The sequence below is a fragment of the Kogia breviceps genome, chromosome 11, assembly GCF_026419965.1.
Source record: "Kogia breviceps isolate mKogBre1 chromosome 11, mKogBre1 haplotype 1, whole genome shotgun sequence".
NCBI classification, from domain to species: Eukaryota; Metazoa; Chordata; class Mammalia; order Artiodactyla; family Physeteridae; genus Kogia; species Kogia breviceps.
This window is the reverse complement of record NC_081320.1, coordinates 34,798,039-34,816,403: the sequence shown is the minus strand read 5'-3', so window position 1 is coordinate 34,816,403 and position 18,365 is coordinate 34,798,039. Positions and strand designations below refer to the sequence as shown.

Here is an 18,365-nt window from a genome sequence, read left to right as displayed (position 1 = left end):
AAAAAAGATCTTGGGTGTTGAAATGACCAACTCACTGGTCCCAGCTAGATCCTAAAGAGTGAAAAAGTTGCTTTTCAAAATTACAAGCAGGAATTCTATGCAACTCTCTGATGTTTCTGTGAGGTGGTTAACAATACCCCTGTTATAGTACTGGCCTAGCTATTGAACCCATTGGGTCGAAAGAAATATAATTATTGGGTGAGTGATTATTCAGAGAGAACTGACCAGTATAATCTATCTTCCTCACAACACACACTATCAAGGAAGTTCTGTAATATTTATCAAAGCCAGGGTCACAATGAGATAGTAGTAAGGTTTAGCAGTGATGAAGGTAGAACCCTGATGGGGAAGATGAAGAAAAGGGTCAAGTTTTCTTCCTCTTGGTTCATTCTTCCTTCTCACATGAGCCCTGAAAGACCTGGAGGGCAAACTATTAAGGTGTTTAGAAGAAAAGAAGTGAGGATGTCACATTAGGTTCTGACTACAGCTTTATACTTTATAAGTTAAAAAGGCCCTGAGGATCCCAAAAGCTCTGTCCAGGGTAGGTAAACAGCCAACGATCTGGAATAGAAATTCAAGCAAAGAATAGAGAGTGCATGCGCTGGGAATATTCTCAGTCTTTATAAACCTGTATTGTAAGGTATTCCTTGGGCAATAACAGATTAGGTAAAGATTTGGGAATGGACTATCAAAGTCTATTTACAAATCAAGATTGCCTAGATATGGAAATATAAATTACACTTCAGTCCTACAAGACTGCAAGATACTGATACAAAAATTTTAAAATGCAATAAAAAATTCCAGTAAAATAACCTAATTGAAAAGGCAAACTTAAAATAAAAGCAATTGAAAAATGACATCTTATACTAGCCACAAAAATGAGAAAGTATAAATGAAGCATCATTAAGTCAGTGTACATCCTATCTAAACTGGCAAGATATGATTTAAAACTTCAAGAGAAAAAGAAAAATCCATGTGGCAATTTTCCCAATTCCATTTTTTTTAATCCAGTATTTTTAGTTCTACATTCTTCCTAAAAGTAGTCAATGAATAAACAAATACCACCCAAGTCCCTGTTTCTCTTTAGAATAATATTCAACTTTCTTTAGTTTTCATATGAAAGAACAAATAGAAGCATACTGTCGAGGAAGGGAAGCATACTGTGTAGCCTAGGCAGATATTAGGCTAGTCAGAACATTTAGGGATTAGTTCTGGGTAACACATGTGAAAACAGACAATAAGAAGGTTCCATCCAAAGGGCCAGGTTTCTGAAACTATCATGTGATAAACATATTTCAAATATAAACTAAAGTTAAGAATATTTTGCCTGAAAGTTGTAAATAAGAGCAAGGACAAGATGGGGAAAAAAAAGAGAGAGAGCCTCTCTCAGAATTGTAGATGATTACTTAGAAGACATGTGATGTTGTGAAGCAGCTGGCACAGTACCTAGCATATACCATAAAAAATGAGTCTCCATCATTCTTTAGAGGAGATAGTAGGATTAACACTAAATACAGAAGTTACAGAAACTCTGATTCAGAATGCAAGAAATTGGTAGTAGAGAAAAACAATAATGAACAGAACTGCCTTAGAAAACAGTGAGTTCCCAGCATTAGAGATATTCAAGATGAGGCTTAAGAACTGATTCTCTGCCAGGGATGCTACAGAAGTAATCCCTGATCTGTGTATGAGTTTGGACCAAGTGAGATCTAAGGTTCATTCTAACTCCTTACAATATTGAGGTGATCACTAGGAAAATGATCACTGTACTTTTTCCTCTTTCCTCAAGTATGTCACTTCATGTAAACTTTTAGGTTATCTTACCTATGAGATTTTTGCTCTCCTTTCATTTTCTCTACTTTTGATAACATATCATCAACTTTAAATGTTTTCCTGGAAGAGACAGATAAACAAAATAATCACTTCTCAACTGGGAAAAACAAACAGATTATACTTTACTGTCACTATAATAGGCAAGTTGGAGATCTGATTTTATTTATAATAAGATAAATTATGGGATGGTTAGCCGTAACAATGAATACTATCGAGACAGTGTTATGTTGTAATACAGCAAACAAGCCCTCAAGCCCCATCTCAAATGCTAACTTTTCTACGAAACCTTTTGTAATTATTCCCAAACCAGAGTGATTTTTCCCCACCTATATCACCTGGTTTACATTTATTTTGACATTTAGTCTCCTAAACGTGAAACTTGCATAAATATTTTATTTCTACTAGATTATTAGCTCCTGAAGGGCAGAGATTTGTTTTCTTCAAGGAAAGCCACATAGTGCTTGGCATATTGCCTTATACTTGGTAGGTGTTCAAGCATTTGTTGGACTGAGCCAAACAAATGCAAATTATGTATATTTTGAAACACTTGTATTTCCATTAAGTAACCTGACAAATATGGATATTCCATAAAACAAATATGAAGTTAGTAAAACATCCTCAAAGATTAGCAGCAATGGCTAAAGTTAAGTATGTCATTTTAAAGAGATGGTTGTCACCATCACAAAAAAAATTTGAAGTTTAAAGGACATACCCATCAAATCATAACAAAATTATCAGCTTTTAACTTAACAACTTTAAGAGAAAAAAGTAATTTCCAATAAAATAGAAGCTTATATTAAGAATAACCACACCCTTAGCAAGCAATTTAAGAATGAATGGATTCTAGGGCTTCCCTGGTGGCGCAGTGGTTGAGAGTCCGCCTGCCGATGCAGGAGACACGGGTTCGTGTCCCGGTCTGGGAAGATCCCACATGCCGCGGAGCGGCTGGGCCCGTGAGCCATGGCCACTGAGCCTGTGCTTCCGGAGCCTGCGCTCTGCAACAGGAGAGGCCACAACAGTGTGAGGCCCGCATACTGGAAATAAAAAAAAGAATGAATGGATTCTAAAACAAGCCTCATCTTAGTTCTTAAGGTGCTCTACTATATACATTTTCTAGAGGCTGAAAAATTAGACCCATATATGTTAATTGGAAACAAATATTTCTATTTATACTCATATATTTTCTTCAAATATAGAACTTGGAAAGATTCATGTATTCTTATAAAATTTGAATTCAGATATTAGAAATTACTAATATGCTCATTCCTCAAAAACAGCTATTGTACTCAACTACTATAATAAAAATTATCAGTAGAGAAATGTTAATGTAAATATATTGTAGTAAAACACTGATAGGAAGAGCAGAATTGATACGATCTATATTTCAGGTGAATAAATAGCCTCCATTAACAAAAGATCTTTTTTATAAAAAAAGCTTCTCTCTTTACCTTTAGAGTTACTGAAAACCTCAATATTAAAGTTTCCCCCAATAAAGCACAGTAAGGAGTTCTTTAAGGAGGATGGCAGGCAATACATTTTCAATCTCCATAGATAAGAGAGAAGAAAGAAGAAAAATGTAGGATTCTTTTAGGCTAGTTACAAAGAACTTTTCAGTATAAATACTGAAATGTACTACTGAGGAGGGTTGTAAAGTTACTGAAAACTTTTTAGAATAATATGTTTATCTTTGTGTAATGACTAAGAAGAAACCCTGTCTGTAGGAAGAAAAGTTAAGACTGTAGGTCACAAGGTTCACCTCTTCCAACTTTATGCAGCTGTACATAGGAAAACTGAATATTAACAACCATTTGAATAGATCATACAGGTAACCCAGCATTCCTTAGGAAAAACAAAACGAACTGTATAGGCAACTATACAAAAGCAGCCCCACCTCCCAACACCAAGTATTTCTGTTTCTTTAGAAAGGTACTGCTACTGTAGCTCAGATTTAACAAGGGAAATAGTTATCAAAAGGTCATCATAAAGGAGAATATTCTTAAAATTCAAGACATTTTCGGGGGAGGATTCAGAAACAGCTTACATAAAACCTACTAAAATGGATTCAATAAAAGACGCCATTGTCCTCACCAGTATTTCCACTGTGCCAGTGTAGTGTCAGGCTACAGAATCTGAATACCTCTATGAAGTGCAACTAAAGTAAAAGGCAAGTTTAACAAATATATCAGATTAATGTTACACCTGCTTGTACAACTTCAAAAGGAGTGATAAGTGTACTCCAACAATGAATATGATGTTGTTGTGTAACAGTACAAAAGGAGTTCCAAAAACATTCTGAGCAAAGGGATTGTACTAAAAGCAATTCTGTAAAAGCAGTTCCAAAAACATTTGGAACAAAGACCACAATCGCTGGGCTGAATTCATCACCTTCCAAATTCACCAACTTACTTTGAAAAGGACAGCGTTCATTTGAAGATATTAAGTTGTAGTATAATTTGTTAAAAATCAGTCTTATTGTCTTATATATGCCAGGCATACAACAAAAGAATTAAGTGATTCCTAATGCATTTTTACATGGAAGTAAATTAAATGGAATGTATGTTTCTTGGCTGGCAAACTGCTTCAAAACTGTCCCAAAGGAAATTTTTTTACCTAAGGGGTACTAAATTAAGAAAGTTCATTTCTACTGCCATGCTTTTGAAATTGCCTCCACTCATTAGCAGACAACAGAAATGTATCCCACAATGAGGCAGTCAAATAGTCTAATAAACAAACATGATGTATATTTTTAATACACTTATGGATTAAACTCAAATTTATTCTGAAAACACTTTATCATTTTAAAATTAAAATCAGGAAGCATTCTAGATGATAACTGCAGTACTTAAAAAACAATTTTTTTTGGCCACACCTCAGCATGTAGGATCTGAGTTCCCTGACCAGGGATCGAACCTGTGCCCCCTGCAGTGGAAGCACAGAGTCTTAACCACTGGACCACCAGGGAAGCCCTCTAGATGGTAACTGATCTTCCATATTAAAAATACTTAAAGAAAAAGTTTACTACTAAATCAAATTCACCTAGTTTTATAGAGTAAATCAAGGGTCTGCAAATTATGGACCATTGGTCAAATCCAGCCTGTTGTCTGTTTCTGCACAGCCCATGAGCTAAGAATGGTTTTTACAGATAAAACATTTGCAAGTGATTTGATAACAGAGAATACTAACTCTAAATCCCAATTAAGCTAAATGTTATCCCTCCCACCCTACCCCACAAAAATAAAAGAATCCCACATTTCTCACTAGTAGGCACATATTATAAAACACTGTACTCCCTGGCTCCAGTGGTTAGGACTTGGCGCTCTCACTGCCAGGGCCGAGGTTCAATCCCTGGTCAGGGAACTAAGATCCCGAAAGCCGTGCAGCAACCCCCACCCCCCAAGAAAGAAAAGGAAAAAAAAAGAAAACACTGCACTCAATTATTATGTTTTGAATTTCATCAATTAAAAAAAAATGTTGATATTCGTTTTCTCTTTCTGTGTAAGTACCTACATACTACCTAATATCCTCAATTCCGTTTCCTGGACCACAAAGGCTGAAATATTTACTATCTAGTCCTTTAGAGAAAAATTTTCCTGATTCCTGGCATAGAGGAGACAGGTAAAGAGCTGACATAATTCTGCTGCTTAATTCATCACCTTCTTCCTAGTTATTTAGGCACCTGGCAGGTTTCACCCCTTAAATGCAATGCGCGCTCGCTTGCTCGCTCGCGCGCTCTCTCTCTCTCTCTCTCTCTCTCTCTCTCTCTCTCTCTCTCTCTCTCGATTCAGAAAGATTACCAGAAGACAAATAGTTTTAACGTTTCAATCCTTCAAAATACATCTAGATATATCTACAAAGCTAAACTATGTCTTGCTGTAAAAAAAGCGGTGCTTATTTAATAACCAGTAGGAGTCTCCAAAGGAGTTTAGTTTCAAAGTTTATTGAAAAGCTTAATGGTTTTACTAAGTCAAAACTATGACAATACCAAATGCTTAGTAGAGGTTCCCTCCTTTAAATGTAAAGTTGTTCACTTGATATGCTCAGTAAACAGTCATGGGTGCAGAACAAGAAACTACCATTCTATAATTATATACGGTTAAATGTTACATAGCAAAAACAAGCTCTCTGACACCTTCAGATTCCACTTTAAGACTAGGTGATTAAGATTAAGAAGTTTTTAAAGACATTCCTCCTACTGACTTCAAAAGTATTTCCCTTTTAATAAGACAACCACCAAAGACATAAAATGAGACTTTCTGAACCTATCCTCATAGAAGTGAATTCTTTATTGTTAGAACATATAAGAAATATTCAGACATTAACTGCTAAATTTATGTATCAAAGATAGTTCCCATGAGCCCTTTAGTAAATACTTAAATCCTCAACTTCTACCAAACTTGAAAATAACTATTAGCACAGAGTAAAAAACATTAGTCAGTAAAATCACTTCATTTACTCCATTACCAAATCACTTGTTAGGAAAAAACTGGCAATCAACTGGGATTTACAGAAATGATACTATTAAAAATCACTTTGCAACCAATTCACTCTTTCACCTCGGTTTTCCTATTTAATCTTTCATTAGAAATCATACTTTAAAACAAAATTTTAACATGGTTTGAACAACTTGAAATAAGATTCATAAAATGTACCTTTTGATGTTTGTTCTGGAGTTTCGATGAGACATGTAAGTAAGAGTTCTATGCAAAAATACTGGCTATAAAAATAGTTAAAATATTAAAATTAAATAGGTGAAATTCTAGGAAAAAAATAATATCAGTAAATTTTGTTGATTACTTACCGTGCTATAAGATTTCACGTTCGAAGAAACCTATAGATCTGCGTTGGTTCTAGGTAACAGAAACAAAATCCAAAGTTATCTAAATTTACTTATTACTTAAATTGTTAAGAAAATACCAACCCAGACCATGTTATATAAACCAATATATAAACCCATAACCTATTATGGAAACTATGTAGTGAACATTTACATCAAGAAAATAAGTAAGCACGATTAGATCAAAAGACATTCAATCTACAGCATACATTCACAAAATGCATCTACATTTACTTTAAGTTTCTCTACAATCTAGTTCTTAAACCTTGCATTTCTAAGGTAGCTATTTTTAAACTAGCTGTATGAAGAACTGAAAAGTAGTTATATTCATTTAATTTATTTAATTAAAACTATTTATAACCCATCTCCTTCTAAAAAGTAGCTAAAGTGAACGAGTTGGATTCAGTAAAGGAACTCTTTATTGAAGCCAAATAAGAAAATAAAATGTTCACTTTTTAACTGGTCTTTTCAAAAGTCTGTACAGTAGTAAGCCGAAATGGAATAAAACCGTTACCTGGATAGATGTCCTAATACAGATATAATCAAAGTGAAATCCAAGACATAAATTAGCTAAAATTTTCAATGAATATTGCTAGTTATAGTTCAGGTTTCTATTTTGCTCAGTGTAAATATTACCTCAGTATGTAAATACTGCCTCAACACATATTTTTAAAGTACCAGATTCCCACAGTGTTTTTAATGCTGTTTAGTTAAAATCTGTTATAAAGGACTTAGGTTACAGATAGAAAATATTTTATATACAAGTACCATAATAGCAGTTACATTAATGACCTGTTAGTATTATGTTTCTTTAAATAAAGCGGTATAAAAATGACCTAATATAACTATATTAGTAAATACATCAAAGCATATAAACTTCTCAGAAACTAAGATCAATATTAGAGAACAATCAAGTTGTTTTGTGACCATATCTAACTCTTAATGACAGTTCATCTCTCTGAAGTACACTCATCAAAAAAGCAAAACAGCTAAAGCTTTCTTGCAGGATTTGTCTTCTCACTACATTTGGAAAGAATTTTTTAAATTTCCACTTAATCTTCAGTTAGTTTAGTTTTAGTTTCAAATAAACTAAAAGGAGATGAGATGTTTTAGAAAGGCTGCAAACATGTATGTTTACTGTCATCACTGTGCTTTAGTTCTCCACCATATTTCCAACTGAAAGCCTCTCCAGATTTCTGAAAGTATATTGAGCAAACGCTAGAATAATGTGAATCTTTCTCAAGCAGGTTCCATACGAATTTCAATAAAAACCGAAATTCCTTGTATTAAAATCCAATTAGAATTTCATGAAGCACTAATGAGAGAGAATGAAAGAAGGGTATTAAACAACGTAATACATCTTTCCAAGAACAGCTGATACCAAGCCCTTAACATATGCCACAAAAAAAAATTGTAAATAAAGACACTGAGTGGTAGAGCTGAGTTTTTTCAAGTCTCTCTAAGATATCTAGCTATTAAAGGTCATCCAAATTACAACATCCATACAAAAGCAAAGAGGAAAACCATCAGGATGTAATATTCATTCAAGAACAGTTCAGATTACTCACAGTCATGACATTTCTTATATATTTTATTGCTTCTTTCCAGACACCTTGCCCCCTTCCCAAATTAAGTCGTAGCTCTGCCCTCGAAACAGACCTTAAAAACAGAAAGTGACATCAGAAAATGTCCCGAAATGAAGACAACTACAAACGGACAGAATTCCGAGATCGTCTAGAGAGAAATAAGATGCTTAAACACTGCCTGTCTCAGTTTACGTACCCATGAAACTGGTGGAAAGATGTGAAAGGTGTAGAGCATCAAACGGTGCCATGTTAATGCACCAAGTTAGTGCGAAGGCATTTCAGACTAATGACAATTTGGTCGATTTTACTGCACTCCTCTCTTCACAGGCTTAATTTTGCTCCTCTAAACCTACAACCGACAGCCTTGTACTTCTAGAGTATGGAAGGCATGAAAGAAAGCAAGAACTAGTCCTGGGATCTGACGGTAGATCCAACTGTACAGTCCAACTGTGACCTCCCCACCTAAAAAGCAGCCTGCTCTCAACGCGGGGCACCATGCCTCAGCTCGCGTGTAAATCTTCGGGGAGGCACGAACCTCACCTGGACCCCCTAATCCACCTCCCTCAAAGGCCCTAGACTTCGGGCCCCCTCGAGCCACAACCCCGGAAGGCGGAATGGCCCCCTCTATTTCGCCCTCCACTCCCGAATCAAACCGACTCCCGGTGAGGAAGGGGGTCCCAGCACGAGTGTCCCGGCCCCCTAACGCTGCAAGAGTGGGGATTCCTGCCCTCAAAGCCTTCATCACACTCACTCTCAAAGGCCTGGAGAAAAAGCTCGTGGTCAGCCTGGACGTGCTCCATTTTCGGCTTCTTCACCGGTAACACCGCGGCCCCCGCCGCTGCCGCCACGGAGGAAGAGGAGGAGGCCAGGTAACTACCGCCGCCTCCACAGCCCCCACCACTGGATTTGCCGCCTGACGCCGCCGCCACTGAACCCCCGAAGCCGCCTCCCCCGGACGCCGCGCAGGGCCCCGAGCCGCCCCCTCCCCCACCGCCGTGCTCCTGAGGCGCCCTCGCGGTTCCTGCCTCCTCCCCCACGCCAGCTACCCGCCGGGCGGCCCCAGAGAGTAAGCGCCGGCAATACCAACCGCTCGCCCCAGAAGGCTCCGGCGGACCGAGGGGGGAAGGACGAGAGAGGCGAGGGGAGGGGAGGGGAAGGGAAGGGAGGAGGAGAAGAGGGAAAGGAGGGAGGGGAAAAAAAGTGTCTCCTCCTGAGAGCCCCGCTCCGCTCGGGAGACCGCTCACTTCCCCCGCCCGGCGCTCTGACGCCCAGCCTGTTGGCCCGCGCATTCCCCCGTCAGTCACGCGGAGGCGCTTCTCGCGCAGGCGCAGCTTGGTTGGCCCGTGCGCGCTGCTGACCCCGGGCCCTGCCGCCTCTTTGAACTGAATTCGCGGGAAAATTAGGGGTCGGAGCGGCCTTCCTGCTGGCCCCGGTGCATTGTGGGGTGAGAGGGACCCAGCGAGCGGCTTAGGGAGCCGTTTCTCGCCTTCTGAGCGTCGTCAGTCGCCACCCCCGGAGGATACAGGACCCCTGAGGAGAGGCAGGCCTCTGAGGAACGGCGGGGCGGGTGCTGGGGGGTCGAGGGGCTCATTAAATGAACTGAGATCCATGCCGGATCATCGAGTCTCTAACTTCACAGGAAGGGGCCTGCCTGGGGTTGGTCGGGTCGCTTCTGGTCTGAGGGGCTCGCAGGGCGAGGATCTCTTCCCCTGTCCCCTCGCCACCACGTGACTCAAGCCACCCTTGGCCGAATCCCACCCAGCGAGCCCTGGAGAGGACTGGGGGCAGCCAAGGGGTTGCGGCTGCTGCTCTCGGACACCGCTGGGCTCCACCAAAGGGAGCGATTTCTAGGGAGCAGGAATGTCCTATCAAATGAGGAAAAGGATTTTCTGTAGGTGCGGTGAGGCACCAGGATCGTTACTGAGAGCGGTCGTGGCTTCTCAACGTGTTGGAAGCAACACTTAGATTTTTGATTCCCGGACACCACAGGAGTGGCCAGAGGGACAAACTGGATGATTTCTTAGAAGTACCTACACCCATCTTTGAGAACCTGCTCATTTTGCGCTCCAAAACTGGAGAGGGGATCCGGTGTTCAGCCGGTCTCGCTTAAAAAGAGAGATGCATAGGCCCGGACGGGTTTGGAGTTGAGCTAATACTCGTCAAGATTTGAATTTCAAGTCGGACAAGATGATCTCTAAGGATGTTCTTCCAAGTCAAATCCTGTAATCTTGTGTTACATTAAAATGAAACATTATCTTCAAAAATTCTAATCTGTAAACACAGAGCCGTTTCATACTTTCAATAATATTTTTAAATGCCTGCTTTGAGCCCTTTAGAATTCACTTCAAAACGCTGTTTACAAAGCAAGTACCTTTGGAATGGTTATTTAAATAACCAAAGTGCTGATTTTACAATGCATTTGCTACATAAGAAAGTGAGCTCTACAAATGATGCCTGTAGTATAAAATTTGGCATTTCAGGAACACATCTGAAATTATGTATACCTGTTGCTGATTTTTAAGTACAGTCTATATTTTTAGTCAGACAAAAAGTTCAGAATGCTCTCTTTGTTATGCTGTTCTGTACTCAGTATTTTAAAAAATGTTCGCCCCTACCAAGAAAAAAAAAAGGTTTTGTTTTGTTCTTTAGATTTCTCAAATAAGCCTTCTCTGATTAGTGCCACCCCTAGAGGCTTGTGGGGTTTTAGATCTTGCTAAACTGCTCATCTTTAGCTTTACAGGGTTAGAAAATGAAGTTTCATCAATTCAGTCAGGGTCTGGAGAACTAAAGCACACTAAGCAAATCGCAAGATATCAAATTATAAACCAGAATGCTCATTTATGAATTAACAGTAAATGTAACTGGCAGAATTACCAGTCTTTGTCATTTATACAGGGTTCTTTGGGATGACGGGAGGGTGGAGATACAGGTACAGTCAAAGAAAAAGACCGAGTCACAGGTTATAAATCTTTGATGAACAGAAAAATGCGGCCAAAGGAGTTGGGATGTTCTTAAAGGGTATTTCCTTTAGGAATGCCATGGTAGCGTTCTAGGCTTCAGCATGGACATGGTTTTAACGTACAGTCGCTTACCAGTACTGGTCATGAGAATCAAAGCCATCCATTCTATGGGAGGGGCATAGTAACAAATTCTCCCTTTTTGTAGTCTGCTTTGTAGAACACTAAAAAAAATCCTTATACCCTCGGACAGGTTAGAATTAATTGAGGGGTTTTCTTGGTTACATTACAGTACTCTTAATCAGACTCTGTCCTATAGGTAAAATGTCTGTATATCACCTCAGTATTGGTCACTTCTGTGGCCAGCTTATTTATTTTGTGTTGTTATTTTGAAGGTTGGTGTGGCAACAGTTTTTGAGACTTTCGATGCCAATTCACTGTCAAAGACAGGTGTATGTTTAGTCCCCTAACTCACACTGAATTTGAATTGCTTTCCAGGGTTTCCTTTGTTTCTGCCTTCATGCATATTTGGAATTGGTAAACTCCTAAAAGGCAAAGGCCCCTGTTCATTTCTTTTATATTTCCTAGCACAGGACTAGATATACATGCAAGGAAAGAAGAAGAGCAATCATTTTGACCTTTATAGTTGTGAGTATGCTTTTATGTATATTACCTCACTTTGTCATAATGATCCTATGAAATTGGTACTAGTTTCATTTTACAGAAGAGAAAATAGTCTCAGAGACGTTAAGTGATTTGCTCATTTAGTGGCAGAGCTGTGAGTTGGACCCAGGTTTTTTTTTGTTTTTTTGTTTTTTTGTTTTTTTTTTTTTGGCTGCACCCTGCAGCAAAGGGGATCTTAGTTCCCTGCCCCTTGCATTGGGAGCACGGAGTCTTAACCACTTCCCTGGACCACCAGGGAAGTCCCTGGACCCAGGTTTTTAAAATTCAATTTCTATGCACTTTTGCAATCAGCATAAAGTTACCCTTAGTATCTCAAGTTGATGGTTTTTAAGTATGTTTTAAAAACTGAAGACCACTTAGCTTCTCTTACCCAAAAAAATCATTTTATACTCCTTCCTATTGTGCCCTTTTTCATCAGTGTCCCCACTTGGCCTTACAGAGACTTCTGTGCTGGGATTTTTAACCTTTCTTGTTCCATGGACCCCTTTGGCAGTCTGATGGAGCCTATGAAAACTTCTTTTGTAAATGCACAAATATAAAATGTATTGGATTATAAGGGAAACCAACAAAGTTGTGATGTGTTAATATAGGTGCTTCTTTTTAAATTTACTAAATAAGATCTAGCAGCAGGTCAGTCTTATGACTATCATAATTTCAAAGCAGTGATGAGGGCAAATAATATTTTGAGATACCTGCAAGAAGTGTAATGTGATATGAAAATATCTGTAACTTCTCTTGGAAACAAAGCCACAGGCATTGCTAACACTACTGTGATTTGTCACCTATATTAGTAGTTGAAGGAAATGCTAAATTTCAGTTAGAGGTTAATGTACATAAAGAGGTAATTTATTTTCTCCTCTAAATTCGGGGACTCCCTGAATTTGATACAGATTTACAACTTGGCGTCACAGCATCAAGTCTTTTTCTTTCTACTTGGCTGTAAGCTCTTGGGGGCAGAGATGATGGGTGATTTGTTTTAGCAACTGAGGTGTCTGTCACTGTGCCTGGCATAGAAGAGGGGCTCATCCAATGAGTTTTGATAAATAGGAATGGACACCAGTGCATAAATATAAATACTGATAATAATAATTAAGTACTTACTATGTGCCAGGCAGTATTTTAAGCTTTTAACAATTCCAACTCATTCAGACCTCCCACCAACCCTCTGATGTTGGTAACTATTATTTTTCCCATTTTATAGTTGAAGAAACAAAGGCAAGTCTTGTTAAGTAACTTGCACAAGACAATTAATGGAGCTGGTATTCTAACCCAAACAATCTGCTTCCAGAGCTCTCACTCTTGACCATCATGCCATGAAACTGGAGAGCTTTAGAGATATAAAATATTGCACGTGTCATTTCTAGGTCAAGAAAAATTAGTAAATATTGCCTCTGATGCACTGGAATGAATGATCCTCAGTATTGAATGCATTTGCTGAAAAATAACCTAGGTATCAGTTTTCCTTTTTACTTGTATAGTGTCTTTCTGTCCTCCATCCACTCCCATCACCTTAAGATTAAGCACTGAATCTAAGCCAACAAAAGCTATATCAGAAAAAAAATATATATGTTTAAGTCTTGCTTTGAGTGAACTGAAGTTATATTTGCTGATAAATTCTTGGAGAGATATAATCAAATTTGATTTTTAAGAAGGAATGGCCTCCAAAGTAAAAATACTAATAACCTCCTAATACAAGTTAGTGTGAAAGAACAATTTTAACAGTTCTATTTGAAGTTTAAAATCAAAAGCTTGCACATTTTTGTTTCCTTTGTCTAGAAAAGAAAACTATAAGAACCATGGAACGTTCACTGTGTATTATGGGGTTTTCATAATAAACCCCTGATTTGTGTGTGTGTGTGTGTGTTTATCTAGTTTTAACTATATATAATAAGGGTGCTAGTAAGGCATAGTTAGAACCCCTGAGACAAAAAGAAACTTGACACTAATAACTTGAGGGAGGAAAAACCACCTGAGACAAATTGGAAATATCTAAACCTGAATTTTGGGAGGCCTACATCTGGAGATAGCTACTATGCCCATTTTTAAAACTATAGGACAGGTGGTTTTATCTTTAATTTTAAACAAAAGCAGGAGTGAATTGATATTTATTGAGCATTCTATCCATACAACAATCATAAACAGTTATGTTATTTACTATTGTTAGCCTCTTACACATGAGTAACTGAATCTCAGTAACTCTCTCCCCATCTCACAGCTTTTAAGTGGGTGAGCTGAGATTTGAACCCAGTTACAGGGAACTCAAAACCCCATGTGTTTTCCAGTATAACAAAGGTATCTAGGAAGCATTTTGGAAGCCCCAGAGTTTCAAAAATCTACCTCAAGGGAAACAGTGTGGACTCTGCTTCCCCTTTTGTTCATCTTCAATCAGATCTGTTCTGCTTTTATGTGTGTATAATTTGTTTGAAGATAATGGATCTACTTGCTGAAAAAATATTTTTTGAAAACCACCGCATTACACTCAGCTACCTTCCCAAGCCTGATAATGAGAAACAATGAGCTAAAATGACACTAATAATGCATTCTGGGCTATACTCACCTCAAAATTTGACACCATTAAAAACAAGAGTATGCTAAGAGTAATGAAGGTTACTTTAATAGTAATGAAATATAGATGAAAAAAATCTGTGTATATCTCACGCATGCCCTGCCCAGAAAAAAAAATTCAGTCTTGCTGTTGTTACCCCTTATCTTTGTGTGAACTGATTGTTTCCAAACTAAATGTTTCCTTCATTTTCTGAGGAAAAAAAGAGCATTACTATGTCACCATTCTTCATAAATAATATCAACAAAACTAGGTATTATACCACTTCCATAATAATGGTATAGTCTGGATTTCCATTTAAAGTTTATAAGTTCACCTTCATTTTACAATTGCTGATTACTACTTTTAATCAGAACAAATTAAGAGATACAGGTCTTTAGTTTTAGCTAGTTGTCATTTTACAAATATTGTTCTTCTTTCCATGATATGGTTTTTGCTTGTAGGATACATTTAGCAATTACTGTTTATAACTTAATTTATTAGATGAAAACAAATTTTATAGCTAGAGGAAACTTAGATAGTATCTAGCTTAAGCCTCTTTTTATACACCTGAGGAAACTGAGTTCCACAGTTTAATTTGCCAAGATCACACAGGAGGTTTAAGTATATGCCGAGAGAGAATCTATAGGGCTAAATATTTGTGGAAAAGCTGCCTCTTAGCTTATACATTCAGTATTCTTTAGGATGTTTGGTATGTACTTCATTAAAAAAAAGTCCTCATCCACCTTACTCGACTCAGAATTTTATTTCTGCTTGCACACTATTCAGTGGAACTAGACCCTGGGAAAACATTGCTGTTATTCCTGGTTGAACTACTTTTTTTCTTCATACTCAAGGCTTCCTACAATAACTTATTCACGTGACTAATTTGCGAAAGTTGCCACCCTCATGGTTGAGCTGAATAAGAGAGGTGTCCTGAAGAGACCGCAGAGTGCTTTAGCAGCTGTTTTTGATAGAACAGCACAGACCTTACCTGTTGCCACTGGGATAGTTAGTACTCTACGTGCCTGGAAAAAATTCATTGAGGTCATAAAAGCATTTGACAATAGATTTCAGAATTCTGTAATCATTTTCTATCACAGAGGCATTGTAAGTGACGAGAGAGAGAGCGATTGGGGGAGTGTGACTTCAACTTGATATCAAGATAAATTGTTTCTGTACTTTTAGTGTATCAGGATCAAAATTGACACGCAGAGGCGAATTTTAATTTGGTTGAGCTGTCTTCAGAGCGTACTCTTCGAGGAGAATTTTCTTACTAGGAGAGAAATGCTTCTGGCTCTATTTCTATTTTTAAAATCTATTTTTTTCCTCAAGTTCCACTTTGCAACAAACTTAGGAGAAAGAACATTATACTATCAATCAAGACTTGACTTGGTCATTATTTCACAGTGTGAGTTTGAGAAAGTTATTTACGTTCTCTGGTCTTTCTTTTCTCAAATATAAAATTAAGGATTGATTTAGACCAGTGATTTTTGTCCATAACAGAATCCCTGGAAGTTGAAGGTAGATCATGTGTAATGTGGAAAATCATGTTCAACATTATAATTTTATTTTTGGAAAGCAAAAACAAAGCTATCTGCAGTTTTTACCCTATAATCAGTGAAAATAAAGTTCTGTATCAGTGGGTACATGAAGAGATAGACAGTTTTCCAGATATCAGTGTTCTTAAGGCACATCTCCCTATAAAGATAGACATGGGTTACAGGGGTAGGGGAATAGGAAGTTTTCAAAAATCAAATTAGATATCGAGGGAAAAAAATCAAGAAACACTGATATAGGTTATTGTTAAAGTTATCCCCGTTCTTTAATTCTAAGAAAATCACAGAAATCACCTTCTAGTGTGCTATAACAAAGTTAAATTCATCCTAATGTTCCTTTTCTGTAAAAATCATAAAACTTGGGTTCTACTTTTGGTTCCTGAATGATCAATAAACAAAAGGCAAATAGTGTTATCTTTTCTCCAATGGAGCAAAAAAGGGTTAACAAATTCAGCTCAAAACATGTCAAATGGTGCAGAATAGTGCCGGGTAAGAAGGTGAATTGCACAATAACCCATCTTCTATTAATTCTGTGTTACACTATGGTAAGAAGAAAAAAAAGCCCTGTATAAATTGCTTTTGGGAATTTGTTCAGTCTTTTTTTTAATTACCTTTACTTCTTTTTATTTTTTAATTAATTAATTAATTAATTTTTTGGCCGTGTTAGGTCTTTGTTGCTGCGCACAAGCTCTCTCTAGTTGTGGCGAGTGGGGGCTACTCTTTGTTGTGGTGCTCAGGCTTCTCATTGCAGTGGCTTCTCTTGTTGCAGAGCATGGGCTCCAGGTGCACAGGCTTCAGTAGTTGCAGCACGCAGGCCTCAGTAGTTGCAGGACATGAGCTCGGTAGTTGCGGCACGTGGGCTCTAGGGCACGTGGGCTTAGTTGCCCCATGATGGCGTGTGCGATCTTCCCGGACCAGGGATGGAACACATGTCTCCTGCATTGGCAGGCAAATTCTTAACCACTGTGCCACCAGGGAAGTCCCCAGTCTTTTTTTCAGGGCCCCAAATGGTCAATTATTTTTAATGTTCCATGGATGTTTCAATAATATGGATATTTTCTGTTGTGTCCAAAGTTAATCATCTAGGGAATTCCCTGGCTGTCCAGTGGTTAGGACTCAACGCTTTCACTGCAGGGGCCTGGGTTCAATCCCTGGTCGGGGAACTAAGATCCACGCAAGCCACTCGCGGCAAAAAAAAAAAAAAAAAAAAAAAAGAAAAGAAAGAAAGAAAAAGAAAAGAAAACACATACACAAATAAAGTCAATCATCTATATCTGTCTACCTATCAATCCACCTGTCATCATCCAAGATACCACATTACTTTTGTTCCTCACGCTCCTTAGTCTCCTCTGGTCTGTGGCCTGTGACAGCTCTCAGACTTTCCTTGTTTTTGATGACCTTGACAGTTTTAAAGAGTACTGGTATTTTGTATAATATTCCTCAGTTTGGATTTGTCTGATGTTTTTCTAATAGAGTGGGGTTATGGGTCTTGGGGAGGAAGATCCCAGAGACGAATTGCCATTTTCATCACTTCATATCCAGGGTACCTGCTATCAACATGATTGTCATTGATGATGTTAACCTTAGCCACCAGAACAACTAAGTATTTCACAGTCTTCTCCACTCTACTCTTTGAAAGCAAGTCCCCACGTGAAGCCCACACTCAGGTGTGGTGATAGAGGTTGTGGTGGTGAATTAAGCTCCACTTCCTTGATGGGGGAGTAGCTTTGTAAGTTATTTACAATTCCTCTGTATAGAAGACTTTTCTCCCTCGTTTCTGTATTTATGCAATCATTTATTTATGGATATTTACTTGGATACTTTGGGCTATATTCAGTACTACACCATTTAATTTGTTGTTCAGATCGTTGCTGCTTTGGCCATTGGGGAGATGTGCCCCTTTGACACAGCACCATCATTTGTGTTTTGCTTTTAGCCATTTCTTACTTTCTTGTACTATGACAAGTGCCAGCCTCATCTTGTATATTCCCTACCCCAGTCCTAGAGCAGCCATTTCTCTAAGGACCTCTGGTTCCTTTCATTATGATAAAATGATGGAGAAACCAAGATGTGGGTGCTGGGTGTGCTTATAGCTTCTGAGGTGTCATTTCTTCTAGGCCCTCTCAGTGGATAGGATATATGTGTATGTATTCTAGCATGTGCATACACACAAATATGTCATTATTTCTGCCTGTCATCTCTATTACATTAAGCTAAACTTGAGTTTGTACTGATGTCTCAGACTCTATTTCTTTTATTTTAATGTTTGCTTTTCAATAGTAGTAGTCGTGTTCTTTTCAATCTCTCTCCCTTTCCTGAGCACTTACCCCAAGAAGCTCCAGATGGTGCTGTTAATATAATTACTTGTGT

The 18,365-nt window shown here is 38.2% G+C and overlaps 1 protein-coding gene across 1 annotated transcript in view; it reads right to left on the bottom strand.

Annotated features, from left to right (window-relative positions):
• The window catches only part of LOC131765157 (polycomb protein SUZ12-like), a 63,434-nt gene extending 53,571 nt beyond the window's left edge, over positions 1-9,863 (bottom strand). Inside the window, 6 exon segments of the mRNA XM_067006906.1 lie at positions 1,826-1,893; positions 6,483-6,547; positions 6,628-6,680; positions 9,005-9,356; positions 9,498-9,635; positions 9,777-9,863. Coding sequence (XP_066863007.1) covers positions 1,826-1,893; positions 6,483-6,547; positions 6,628-6,680; positions 9,005-9,356; positions 9,498-9,635; positions 9,777-9,863 — 763 coding nt within the window.
• Positions 9,864-18,365: the final 8,502 nt, after the last annotated feature.